This window comes from Podarcis melisellensis (assembly GCF_964234715.1).
Source record: "Podarcis melisellensis genome assembly, chromosome: 8".
NCBI classification, from domain to species: domain Eukaryota; kingdom Metazoa; phylum Chordata; class Lepidosauria; order Squamata; family Lacertidae; genus Podarcis; species Podarcis melisellensis.
The window spans coordinates 64,435,311-64,447,682 of NC_138540.1; the positions used below are offsets into that span (position 1 = coordinate 64,435,311).

Here is a 12,372-nt window from a genome sequence, read left to right on the forward strand (position 1 = left end):
GAGACCCCTGGGAGGGCAGGTTATAAATAACAATTATAATTGTTACTAGGAAAATTGCTCTGCAAAATTGCGTACAAAAATGTGTAAATTAGGAGAAATTCGTACTAAAGTGCTGATAAATTTTCATTGGAACTTTTTTCCTTAAAAGGGAAGCTGCTGTGCAAATGTGGAGAACTGAGCTTAAGATTGGAAAATCGAGAAACAGAGAGAAACTGAAATTGACAGATTTCACGTAGGCTTTTTAACAGTAGTGGCAGAAGGGGCCAGGCTGCAGGATATATAATGGCAGAGATCCAAACAGCTCTATTTATTTTTTGTTTGTTTGTGTGCTCACTTATCAAGTTAGTGCAAAAGGCAAATGAAACATTTTAAATAGTTTTTAAAAATGTTACTTGCATTCTAAATAAAAGAAAAATAAGGGAATGATGCCAACCTGTGCTGTTGAGAGAAAATGAGAGACCACACTGCATGGCATTATAAAGGGACAATCTGGCAGTTAGTGGAGAGGGGTCTTCACTGTCTGTGTTGCCAGCCTGTCTTGCTGACCACTTGTCCGTCCTCCACCAAGTGAATCAAGTTGTGCTTTGCCACTCCACGCTGGCCATTGTGAGGGAGGGGGGAAACAATACATAGCCAGATCTCTTAAGAAAGATGGGAGGACAAGAAGGTTTATGGCAGCAGCACTGTCTTGGCTCCCTCTAACAACTGAGTGAACAAATCACATCAGTTCCAGAGAAAATGGCTAGTGTGCTACTCTGGGAAACCAATCTGAGGTCAGTTCCAAGACACAGCCCAAGCAAGACAGCAGAAGAATAGGGGATAGCCAGCAGCAGAATTGGCAGGAGCAGCTCATCCAGGTGAGACACTGGGAGCTTCATTGTACCTGGTCAACCGCCAGGAGGGAAAAGCCTGCTGTTACCAGCTAGTAAGCTTGCATTCTGCAAACACAGGTGTGGGCTTCTGCTTCCCACTGAACTTATTTGGATTATTTATGTACCAACCTTTGCACAGGCCACTGGGCAGTTTACAGCAAAAACAAATAGATAGCAGTTGATACAATCCAGAAAACTAACACAAGCCATTAAAAACAAAACAATCACCAAAACCAATTTCTGAAAGCATCAGCAGCCAGGTCTCTCCTCATCCAAATGCCTGTTGAAAAAGATGCATCTTGACCAACTGTCCCTCTCACCTGGAGGTAAACTTTGTGATCCCAGTATCAGGCATTTTGAGATAAAGGTACATGAGGATTCACTCTTACAGGGGTATTTTAAAAAATTCCTCAGTTTGTTTAGAGCCACATTGCTCAGCACCTGCATGGCCCCTGGTATTCCAGTTGTTGGAAAAGTCTGAAACCTGGGCTCTTACATTTCTCTCCTAAAACAGGGATCTCCAGGTGTACACCTGATTAAACTGGTAGCTAGGGAGCTGACATTTGGTTGCACCCTGATAGTACCAGTAAAGTCTGAAGGGGGGGGGGGAGCATTTGTCAATCTCTCCTGCAAACATGGAAGACGCGCCATACCAGCAAATTGTTAGGGTACTTCCAGGCCTTTCTGGAAACTGAAATTTTAGCGAACTCACAGTTCATAGACACTGATTATAGTGAGGACATTCTAAACCTGAGTAGCCTTTAAGTCACTCTGCACAATTTTCTTGCCACAAACGGTTATGGTTTTATGAAAAACAAATTTGGTGCACATATCTGAGCACAGAGCATGCCTAGCACATGTGAGGTGGAGTATTGGGCTATGAGTTCTGTTTCCTTGGATGTAGTGCAGGGAGAACTTGAAGTGGCTAAAGTCCAGGATGCTTAAAAAATTATAATCTGTGCCAAGGCTGACCACCACACGCATGACATGTAGTAATCAAGAAGGAGCTGCCTCTGAGAATCTGTAGTGTCCCAACACCACCAACACCATTGGGCAACCCCAGTTACACACATCTAGGATTGGGAGGGAGGGGGCATCTGTAGCCCAAGGAGACAAAGTGCCTGGCACATCTGATCTCCGCATCATTTTAGCAATGGAGCATTTCTGGCTCACCAGATTACAATTATGAATTTGGCATTATGTGGGGGGTGGATGGTCAGGTGATGGAATTCCAAATTCCATACTTGGAGCCAAATGTGAAGCGAGTCAGATTAAGGTGCATATTTCAGTTATTAAGTTTTGCTTTTGTTCCTTATTGCTGAGTTGGGCATTCTTGTTGCTCCAGCTAACTCACTAATCTGCACTGGAGTGTCAGGGCTTGGCAGGGACTCCACACCTCTTGGTTCCTTTAAATAATAATAATAATAATATATTTATTAAGTTTTCCATTTTGTAATATTAAATACATCCTTATAAAATTCTTAGATTTTGCTCATATGAGCTATTGACTTCCCTCCACCCCACCTCATGGTTTTCCTAATTCCAATTTTACATCCTTGCATTTGTACCTTTTCCAATTTACTTTCCCCTCCTATATTTTATCTCATATTTTTAAGTAAATGTAAGATCGTAATAAGAATTAACATTACAAGCCTTCTTACTGCAACCCTGCTGGTGTTGGTAAATGCTTACAATTGTCCTTCAAATATTGTACAAATTTCCTCCAGTCTTTTTGGAAAGCTTGATCTTGCTGGTTTCAGATTTTCCCAGTCAGCTTAGCCAATTCCGCATACTCCCATCATCTTCATCTGCTATTTCTCAGTTGTTGGTATTTCTTGTTGCTTCCATTTTTGGGCTAATTTAATTCTTTCAGCCGTTGCTGCGTACATAAACAATTTTTGATCTATCTTAGGAATCTCTTCTCCTACTATACCCAACAAAAATGCTTCTGGTTTTTTAACAAGGGTATTTTTGTACATTTTCTTTAACTTATTGTATATCATATCCCAATAAACCTTGACCTTACTGTATGTGGTAGAAATTCCCCTCTTTTTCTTTACGTTTCCAACAATCTTTTTTTCTTGGCGTTCCAACCAAGCAGGAGCACAAGGAACCCCTGTGACTTCTCTGCTCCATGCTTAGGGCTGTCTGTCCCCCACTCCACCATCCCTAATGGTGCCCCCTAGAGTCCGCAGCCTGTGTCAACCACTTCCCTTTGCCTTTTCATGGAGCCACCTCTGACAGGATAGGACATTTGAAGACCGCCTCCTAATGTGCTGGCAGTTGTGTTTGTCGGGTGGCCTTCTGTCAATTGTACAATATTTCAAGGAAGGACTTCTTCAGGGGCCGGTACTTGAGGGCTCTTACAGGAGACTGAGTGTAACAGAAAGTGCTAACCATCAGAGGCGAGCCTATTTTCTTGGACCCTTGGGGAATCATTAAAAGCTCTTCAATGGGAGTTCAGCCTCTATAAAAACACAAATCCAACTCATAAACCTGCATGGGTAAAACACAACTGATTATGATTAATGAGCTACTTGTTTGCTGTGCTGCTATTACTGGAAGAGATTGACTGTTTCTCTCTCTCCCCCCACTCCCACTTCCACCCCCCAACCAGGCACTTGAGAAATATTGCAGAGTAGACGCTGGTTTCTCCGGGATCCGCGATGTTTATACCACCAACCCGAGTCACGACAACATGCAGCAGAGCTTTTTCCTAGCAGAGACGTTAAAGTAAGTCCTGAACATTTTCAGCGCCTCTTCCACAGAAAGCTGTGTAGGGTGGAGAATGTCTTTCATGGGGGAGGGGGTCATCAACAGTGGCTGCATCTTAAATAAAGCAGGAATCTGCCAATTGCCCTTGGCCATTTCCTCTCTGATCCGTTGGAGTGACTTGGAATGTACTTTGGAATATTTAAGATGAGGCTTTGCTGACTTGCTTTCCTTATGTGCCCTGTTGAACTAGCTTTTTGTGTGGACTTGACACCTGTAAGTGCCATGCGTGTCTTTGGAAACTCACGAGAGGGCTGGTTCATATGTACATATTCATCACTTGGAATCTGTATGGACAAAATATAAGAAGAGAGTTCAAAGTGCACCCCCCGCCCCCACTGTGATTGACTTCTTGATGTGGTGGCATGCCTGCAAACTGAAGCCTGGTAGATGTTCTCCCCATTCCCATTGGTCACCTGCCTCATTGTAGGTTGCACCTCTTTCCCCTTTTGGGAGAGGAAGCATCCCATAGCCGGTTGCCTGAGAATGGAGGAGGCTGCCCCTTTTCCATCTCAGGCTGCTAGCTGCAGGGTGATTTCTTTCCCTGCTCACTCACGGCCTGTCCCATCTCCCACTACTGCTGCCACCATGACTGCCTGTTGAAAAGAAAACACCTCGCAGCTGAATGGAAGTGACACAATCACCACCCGTCTTAGGGTCCCTGCAGGTTTGTGTTTTATTACGGGAGTATTCTGCAGCACGTTTTTGACACAGTAATAGTGCATTAGCAATGGATTTCTTCTGTTTTAGTTGGTTCTGCAATGCTCCCCAGTGTTACCACATTATTGCTGCGTTCTGCAGAGGTCATTGGATATGCTCTCTGGGCCAGGGGTGTAAGGAAACTTGTCTGCTGTCAACTGCACTTTTTGCTGGGCAACTTTGGATAAGCTTCCAAGAAACCCTTAGCTTCCCAGGCTTGAGGGGCCTGGGACCTTCCAGTTGTTGCTAGACTACAATTCCCTCATCCCTAGCTGGGGCTGATGGGAGTGGGAGTCCAGCAATATCCAGAAGGCATCTGCTTTCCTCACTAACCACTGATTCTCCACTGATAGGAGCACCCCATCTGCACATGCATTCCTTTGACTTGTCTCCTTCCTCCAGGTACCTCTATCTTCTGTTCTGTGAAGATGATGTCCTGTCTCTTGAGGACTGGGTGTTCAACACCGAAGCCCACCCATTGCCCGTGAACCGCACAGACCTTATCCTGAAGACAAGCGTGCAATAGGGGCGCTTGCTCCCTCGCGGCTTCTGCAGTGGGATGTGGAGGGTTACTTGCTTCCCCACCCCTGTTTCTCCTTTCCAGTAAAGGAATGCGCGTGTTCCCAGAAAGGTATTTTGGGGGCATTCGTCCAATTCAGGACAGTGTTATATCGGGGAGTATAAAAAACTGTGAAACAAGCACCTTTGTGGGGTTTTTTTTCCTCTATGAGGGAACTTACACTAAACCTGATAATGAGGATGTTGAATATGGGCCATAATGCACACAAAACCATGGACTTTCCTTTCTACGGAGAATTTCTACGGAATCTACTGACTTTGTTTTCACATGGCCAAAGGAGTTTGCCATAAAACAGACGCTGGTTTGTGCCACTCTTCTTGTCTCCCTCCCACCCCCTTCCACATGCTCCTTTTTAGATACCATTGATTTTTATCATCTTTCTAATTTTCACCTTCCTCCCCCCCAAAAAAAAGACTTGCATCCTAAGTGGAATCAATGCCATCAATGATCAGAAGATGTCTGCAAAAGTCTGAATCCCAGGCATCATTTCTCTCTCCCTCCCTCTCTCTTTTCTGTGCTCTTTAAAATGTTTACTGAATATTGCATCATGTGTAATTCTTTTTTTGCTTTCTAAAGTTTGAAATTTGTTCTGTTTGCTCCCCACTTTGTTTTTGTTTTCATCTGGAGCTTAAATATTACAAGGCACTTGTAAGGATTTCATTTCTGTAATACTCAGAGATGTGGAATAGAATAAAAATTCCTGTCCGATAAGGAGTGTGACTGGATTGCTCGTGTATTAGCACAGAAGGTTAAGAGGAAGAGAGAAGGGACTGACGACCATGTGAAGATCTCAGTAGATCCTCTAAGGAAGCCTCCAAATTCTTTATTTCACAGGAGGAATTCAAGCTCGCAGTTAAAGTGCTATGTTGCCCTAAAAACTGACTTCTTGCAGTTGGGAAAGTGATGGAAATGCACTGAAAAAGCGTGAGATGAACAAATGATTAGCAGGAAGATGTATAGATGCAAACAAATCAAGGTTACTGCTCATTGCCATATAACTGCCCTGCAAACAAATCAGAACAAATCCTCAGTAAAGACTGGACATGTTCTAATCACTGTGTAAGCTTTGTGTAAGCAAATCAGGATATATGCTCAATAAACAGGTCTCTGGAGGAGCCCCAATGTATTTTCTACATGAGCAGCTGGAAGGAGAATGTCCCTCTCCTGCTCTGGAACAGCAGGTTGCGAAGGCACTTGGTGCAGTAAGAATGGCGGGAGGAGATTGGGCACATTCCATTGAGCAAGTGTGGGCAGAGATGGCAGACTGTTAATTTACTTGTGTATCAACTTCTGGACCACCCATTGAGCCTGTGCAGTTTGCAAAATACAGAAATGTATTATAGTAAAAAAGCAATCTCAATGCAAAGTACATCAAGACTCGGAACCCAGCATAAAAGAAAACTCGGCTGCATAAAAACAAGATCAGCATAAAATCATTGTGTTTAAATAATAATAATAATAAACAGCTGACAAACCATCAAAAGGGAAAAACAAATTGGTTTCAACGCAAAGCAGGAGAGGCAACACTTTTTCTTCTTTGCTTTCTGCACGAGTCTGTTAACCCAGATTGAACTGCCTGCTGTGAGTGCAGAATATCTTAGCATGCATTTGAATGTCCACAAGATTGGGAAGAACTGATAAGTGGCTTCTGCTAGGCCAAAGGACAAGGAGTTCCTCAAGAGAGGTTTGTCACTGTTCGTTAGCCTGGATAGGTAAACGGAACATTCAGTGGAGAGTGATCCACTAGGACAAATAGGGCTCTGCCCTGCTTTAAAGCCCTACTAGGATTAGGACCCAGCTCCTTGTTTTCTCCCTACCACCACACATTCTCTTCCCCTGCCACCGCTGCTAAAATGCCTTGCAAAGGCCTGCTACCACGAAGTGACAGGGGGAGCTGTCCTATTGCTCCTCTATCTATCCCACTCTTAGGGCTTTCGAAAAGGGCCATGGAGCAGCTGGGAAACACACACCCCACCCAAAGAAAAACCACCCAGGGCATGCAAATCGATCACCGGCTTTTTAGCACCATGGAAATAGTCCCTGCCATGTCCCCAGCTCTTTTTAGAACCTTGAAAAACAATGCGGCAGCAAACTATTGAAATACAATGACGTGAGAAAGCATACTCTTATTGCTTCTTATAACTTCGCTTGCCACCTGGAGAACATAAATTTAAGTTGAAGCTGTGGGATATAAATTTATGTAAATAAACCATATAAAAGCATGCAAACATTCATGTCACAACAAATCCTTTAGGCAGGCAGGATGCAAATGTAAACAGTTCTCAGCCACATTCTGAACCATGTTCTATGATGAGAACCTTGTTTCCTAAGGAAACCGTAAACTGCCCAGTCCGGAAGCCTTGCCTTTCAACTCCAGGATCGGTGATATAATGGAATGGAAATGAAGGAGAGTGCAGTTCTGTGACTTCTTTCATCTGCAAGAGTTTTCACAATAATGGACAAGCCCTTGCTCCTTGCTCTGGCAAGTGAATGTTGGGATAATAAAGCTTTCAAGTGTCACTATTGTTTGTGACAGTTTAGCATAGAGGATGTCAAGGAATTGGGAGTCCTACAGCAATCTGGAGGGCACAGGTTCTCTACCTCTGGTTGAATAAACATTTTTACTTCCACGTTCCTCAGTATATATGCTACATACACTCTTTGTGTGTGAGGTTTGTGTGTAAAATGAATCATGATTTTTAACTGTCAGGGGGGACATGAATGGATGCTGTTATGATATGTATTGTATTTTTAAAAAAATCACTATGACTTTGCCAAGGAGGAAGTGATAAAGGAAGCACACGCTCCCAGAGCTCAGAAACACTCTTCTTCAAGCAGCCGACGAGTGTTGAGGAAAAGCAGTCCCCTTTGAAACAAGGAACGGTTGATATTCTTCATAGTAGTTCATGATGGTTCATTTTAGGTTACACATGAGGCTAGATTCTGCTAAGGATGAGGGAGAAATCCGCATTCAAGCAACATGAGAACCAAAACACAACCATCCTTCAAAACCCACACTTATTTGAATTTCGTGATGCAGTTCTCTAACTAAACAAATGTTTATAAAAATGCATTATAGGGAAATAGGCACAAAAGTGACCATACGAGTGAAAATAACCTACAAAATGTTATCTGTTAGGAGAAATTGCTTGCAAAGATGTGTGTTGAAAATGCATACAGAGAATTAGAAGAAATTCTCACTAAAATGCTGAAGAACTTTCATAGGATTTTAAAAAAATGCAAATTGCAGTGGAAATATGGAGAACTGAATTTAAGATTGGAAAAATCAAAACAGGATCAAAATTGACAGATCCTTCCACACCTAGATCCTGCCTGGTCCTGTGTGTTAAGTGCTAGCACTTCCGATTTACTATTTTGCTGAAAACTAGTTTTTCTCCTGTAAGAGTGGATCATTCAATTCCTCTACCACTAGAAGTATTTTTCTCTGTTTTCTCATCAGATTCTGGGTTCCTTTTTCTTTGTCACCAATGAAAAAGGGGTAGAAAGAAAAGCGTTTCATGCAGGCAGCAAGACAAAGCTTTCATTTTGAATTTACACCTCTTGAAGTCTCAGAGGGAAGGAAGACTTGTCGGATAGAGACTTAAATTTCATCTTGGGTATAAGGAGGTGGACAAATAATCTTCTTCCTAGAAGGATAGTTGTTAGTAAGTAAAGCTTTGAGAATGTGAGTCATCCTGTTGAGAGGTTTTGATAGCAGGGAAATAAGCTTAGCCCAAAGTAATTTTACAGTGGATTAAAATATCCTCCTTGTGGAATCAAAAGCTTCCTTTTGACACGAATCGCACAGTCATTCCAGCTGTGAGGGTTTTCTTCATTTCTGATTTTGATTGATTTTTGAAGTGTGCTATGACAAGGTAATCTGTAGAAAAATAAAGAGAATTGCCCCCACCTCTTATCCTGCAATCCAAAGTGCACACAATTCCCTAACCATTATGGAGAGAGAAATGATATATTTTGTTTATTTATGTGCCATATTTATATCCTGGCTTTCTGCCTTACAACGGGCCTCTGAGGTGGCTGACAATAAATGAAGACAAACACACAAAGATCAGTTTACTTTTCAAGGATAGTAATGACTTACAAAGGCTCAGAGGTCTGATGGTTATTCTTTAATATTATTTCCGTGCCACCTTTTGGCCAAGAAAGGCCCCAAAGGCATCTCACAAAGGATGAGGGGTGGGTTTGTGGGTGTAAAATTTACAAAATCCTAACACTTTTAAAAATACTAAAATTCATTCATGTTCTGGACATAAAACAAAAGAGCAGCCCCCAGAAAGATGTCGAGATAAAGCAGGAGTTAATTCATAAAGGGCAGCGCCTCCTTATGGGGGTCCCAGGCAGGGCAGGTGGGAAAGGTTCATCTTGATGGTTCCAGCAAAGCCTGTTCCTGCAGATGTTGCTGCTGGTGTGAAGAAACAGGCAGAAGCAGTGTTTTAATTTTGGAGAAGTTGGGGAGGTTCATTCTTACTCCTGTCTTTTCAGGACCCAAGCCAGCTCTTGCATTACTATCTTATGTTCTTAGGATTTTCCAGGAAGCATTTAACCTCCTACCATTTCAACACCCTGTGCTTCTATGGATGATTTTGTAACATCCATGTGCATTGTGCGGTAGCTGAGAATTGCAAGTGGGGCAAGTGTTCTTGCACTCAGGTCCTGCATGTGGGCTTCCCATTGGGAGATCTGATCAGCCACTGTGGGAATAATAATGATGATGATGATGATGATTTTATTATTTATACCCCTCCCATTTGGCTGGGTTTCCCCACCAACTCTGGGTGGTTTACAGCACATATACAAACATAGCAAAAATCAAACAATAAAAGCTGCCTGATACAGGGCTGCCTTCAGATGTCTTCTAAACGTTGTGGGCTGCCGGGACCTTATGTTTTTGTACTTTCCCATCTGAATTTCCGCTTTAGTTGATCATTGAATCTGAATCTGACCTTAAAGAGATCAGACCGCTTTATATGAGGAAAAAGCAGCTGCATTGAAGTAATCTTGACCCTGACTTTTGGTCCCATTGGGGAAGGAAGGGCCCTGCAGAAGCAGTTAGGAGGCTTGGAGAGAAATTGGCTACCTCTCAAACAAGTCACTTCTTTTATTTTTAGGGCAACTGCTAAGGTTCCGGCTACTAGAGAATTTGAACAATTGTCACTCTTGGTAAACACAAGGGGGCTGGTGTCTTAATTTACATGAACAGCTGATAGCCTTGAATACTGATACTCTCTAGAGCTTAAAAGAGTTTTGGGGAAAGGATGGTCAAGGGGCCATGGATGAAGTCTCTTGAAATAGACGTAAGTCTACCTTTGCATGAAATTTTTGCTCAAGCCCAATAACCCATGCTCAAAACTGTTTTCCAATGGCATTTTGCACCAGTAAAACTTTCCTCTATTTCTAAATCAGTGTCCTCAGCATTTTGGCATTGCAGGAGCAGTGAAGGACCCCTTTTCCACTAACCTTCTGGGAGAAAGAGTTTAATGAGATTAACTGAATAACGGCACATAATCTCATCCTTGTACCTACACTAGCGCTTCTCAGTATTTGGGATGAACAAAACAAAGATGGCAAATGCAAAGACCTAAGAGGGAGACCTGTTGTTGAGCATTCATCCTAATTTGTTTGCAGGGAGATTAGACAACAGTGGCTATTTAATGGGGATTCACTCAGATTTGTTTGCGGGGAGGCTAGATGATGTTGCATCAAAGCCCGTGTCATCCCCCCTTCCCAGCACATTTTCCTAAATGGTCTGTAGCCACCATGTCCAAAACATCTGGAGGGCATCAGGTTGGCAAGGGCTGCCATAAAACATCTGCTTCTCATGCTTTCCAATATCTTCAACAGATCAAAAAACATTTAGTGTTCATAGCGTGCTTGTCCGCACACACAGTCTGAAGCAGCAGAGAAAGCCTTAAAACTTGATCGGACTAAGAATTTCATAGGGAGCATAAGACTTGAGTGAAACAAAGAAAGGGACTGGGTGACAGTGATTTATGAAGGAAGATTAAAATAACTTAATATGTATCGCTTGGCGAAACAGGGAAGGAGGGATGTGATATTCATGCAGAAGGACTTGAGGAGAGTAAACATCAAGGATGGGGAGGGAGTGTTTGGAAAGGTGATGTAAAAGGAGTGTAATAACCAGGAGTAATGGGAGGAAATTAATCAAAGGCTGGCTGGAAACAACCCTTTCAGATCAGTGTCAGCAGCAGTCATGTTCAAGAGTCTCCTGTGTAATTAAATAGGACCACAAGAAGCTGCCTTCTACAGTTAGACCACTGGGCCCTCTATCTCAAGATTGCTTACACTGACTGGCAGCAACTCTCCAGGGTTTCGGACAGGGGGTCTCTCCTTGTCCTACCTGCAGATGCCAGGGACTGAACCTGGGAACTTCCATGTATAAAGCAGGGATGGGGAACACATGACCTTCCAGGAGCTCCCAACAGCTCCAGCCAGCATGGCCAATGGTCAGGAATGATAGAAGTTGCAGTCCACCAACATCTAGAGAGCCACAGGTTCCCCATTCCTGGTGGAAAGCATGATTGCAGGCGCTATAGCTGTCAGGTTACACTCCCAGGATTCTGGAATAAAGAAGCGATGGCTGCTTCTGCATGTGTGGAAAAGAACAGGGCAGAGATCCTTGCAGAACTTTGCTTCACAGCATACCTGCCATTTATGGGGTTAGACTAGATGACCACCAAGGTCCCTTTTAATCCTAAAGCTCTAAGAGTTGGTTTTAAATGAGACCTATGTTAATTGTACCACCCACAAACTGCTGAATAGTAAATCCTAACCATCAGGGGGACATATAAAGGCCCTCACAACAATCTTGTGAGGTTGGTTAGACTAAGCAGGGGTAGCCAGTGTAGAGCCTTGGTTCATCCCTTAGTCCAGGACTAGCCAACATGGTGTCTTCCAGATGTTGTTCATCTCCTGCTTGCATGCTTCCCATAGGCATCTGCACGGCTACTGTGAAAGCAGGATGTTGGACCAGATGGGTTTTTGGCCTGTTCTAGCAGGGCTCTTCTTATATTCTCACATAGTGGGGTTGCCTTACATCTGGATTTTCAATAGCAGAAGTGACGCCCGGGGGGAATTTCCAGAAAGCAGCAGTTCATCCTGGATTTTCAGTATATAGCCCACTTCTTGAAATATGGCAACCCTTTCACATAGGGACATTTAGCTGAATAAGGGCCTCTCCAGACATCCTTTGTATTGTCCCTTCATTGACAATTTGAGCCAATTATGATATTGGGGTGGTTATATGCAATGCCACTTTTCATACTGTTTGCGCCTACAAAAGTTGTGGGCCTGTCACACTGCTTCACTTTCAATCAGAGCCTCCCAATTGTTACACACCAAAAATGTTATGCTTTTGCTGTGCTATATGCTTTTGTTGCGCTATAGACCCTCCAAAGAACAATGGTGTGG

General features: G+C 43.1%; 1 protein-coding gene across 1 annotated transcript in view; it reads left to right on the forward strand.

Moving 5' to 3' along the window:
• MAN1C1 (mannosidase alpha class 1C member 1) overlaps window positions 1-5,634 on the forward strand; it is a 132,742-nt gene extending 127,108 nt beyond the window's left edge. The window contains exons 11-12 of the mRNA XM_081921471.1: window positions 3,490-3,605; window positions 4,746-5,634. Of these exons, the coding sequence (XP_081777597.1) occupies window positions 3,490-3,605; window positions 4,746-4,869 (240 nt within the window). The 3' untranslated portion in view covers window positions 4,870-5,634. The remainder of the gene's footprint in view (window positions 1-3,489; window positions 3,606-4,745) is intronic.
• The last annotated feature ends 6,738 nt before the right edge of the window (window positions 5,635-12,372 follow it).